General features: G+C 34.7%; 1 protein-coding gene across 1 annotated transcript in view; it reads right to left on the bottom strand.

Annotated features, from left to right (window-relative positions):
• Positions 1 to 176: 176 nt before the first annotated feature.
• Positions 177 to 556, bottom strand: part of LOC119587431 — a gene marked incomplete at its 3' end in the record, with an annotated part of 28,805 nt that continues 28,425 nt past the window's right edge. The window contains 2 exon segments of the mRNA XM_037936162.1: positions 177 to 257; positions 383 to 482. Of these exon segments, the coding sequence (XP_037792090.1) occupies positions 177 to 257; positions 383 to 482 (181 nt within the window).

Raw genomic sequence — 556 nt, forward strand, 5'->3', positions numbered from 1 at the left:
GTCTCAGGGTGTGTCATAGTCAAATTCCCATGCTGTAGTCTGGCACCCGATGGAGGTATTAGGGGAAAAGGCTATATTTAAAAAGGAAGCTGGCTGTTGGTACTTGTTGCTAGTCTTAAAAAGGAAATTGTGGATTAATATTTTGCAAATTGTTTGGTAAACAAAATCATCCTTACTTGATGAGGAGAACAAGATTCTTCTGAAGAATTCTGCATGCTGAAATTTCCGCTGCATTTGCTCTTGTGCTATTCAAAAGGCTGAAATTAATGAGAACAAAAATCCATTTGACTACATAAATAGTTTGTCAAATTGTACATGAAAAATATGATCACAGTACAGATGCTTCAAGTACTTTTTTGCAAAACAAAGGAACAGTACAAACCTGCAATAGCAAATCTTAAGGGTAAGAAAAGGAATGACAATACTGGGGTGATGAGAAGTATGACTGTTCCAGTCTTTCAGTTCTTGTTCCAATACTGTTACTGGAATATATACAACTGTTTAACATTATACATTACATTGCTTATATACATGTGCAAATCTTAGGACATATAAT

The sequence above is a fragment of the Penaeus monodon genome, chromosome 22 (genome assembly GCF_015228065.2).
Source record: "Penaeus monodon isolate SGIC_2016 chromosome 22, NSTDA_Pmon_1, whole genome shotgun sequence".
In the NCBI taxonomy this organism is placed as follows: domain Eukaryota; kingdom Metazoa; phylum Arthropoda; class Malacostraca; order Decapoda; family Penaeidae; genus Penaeus; species Penaeus monodon.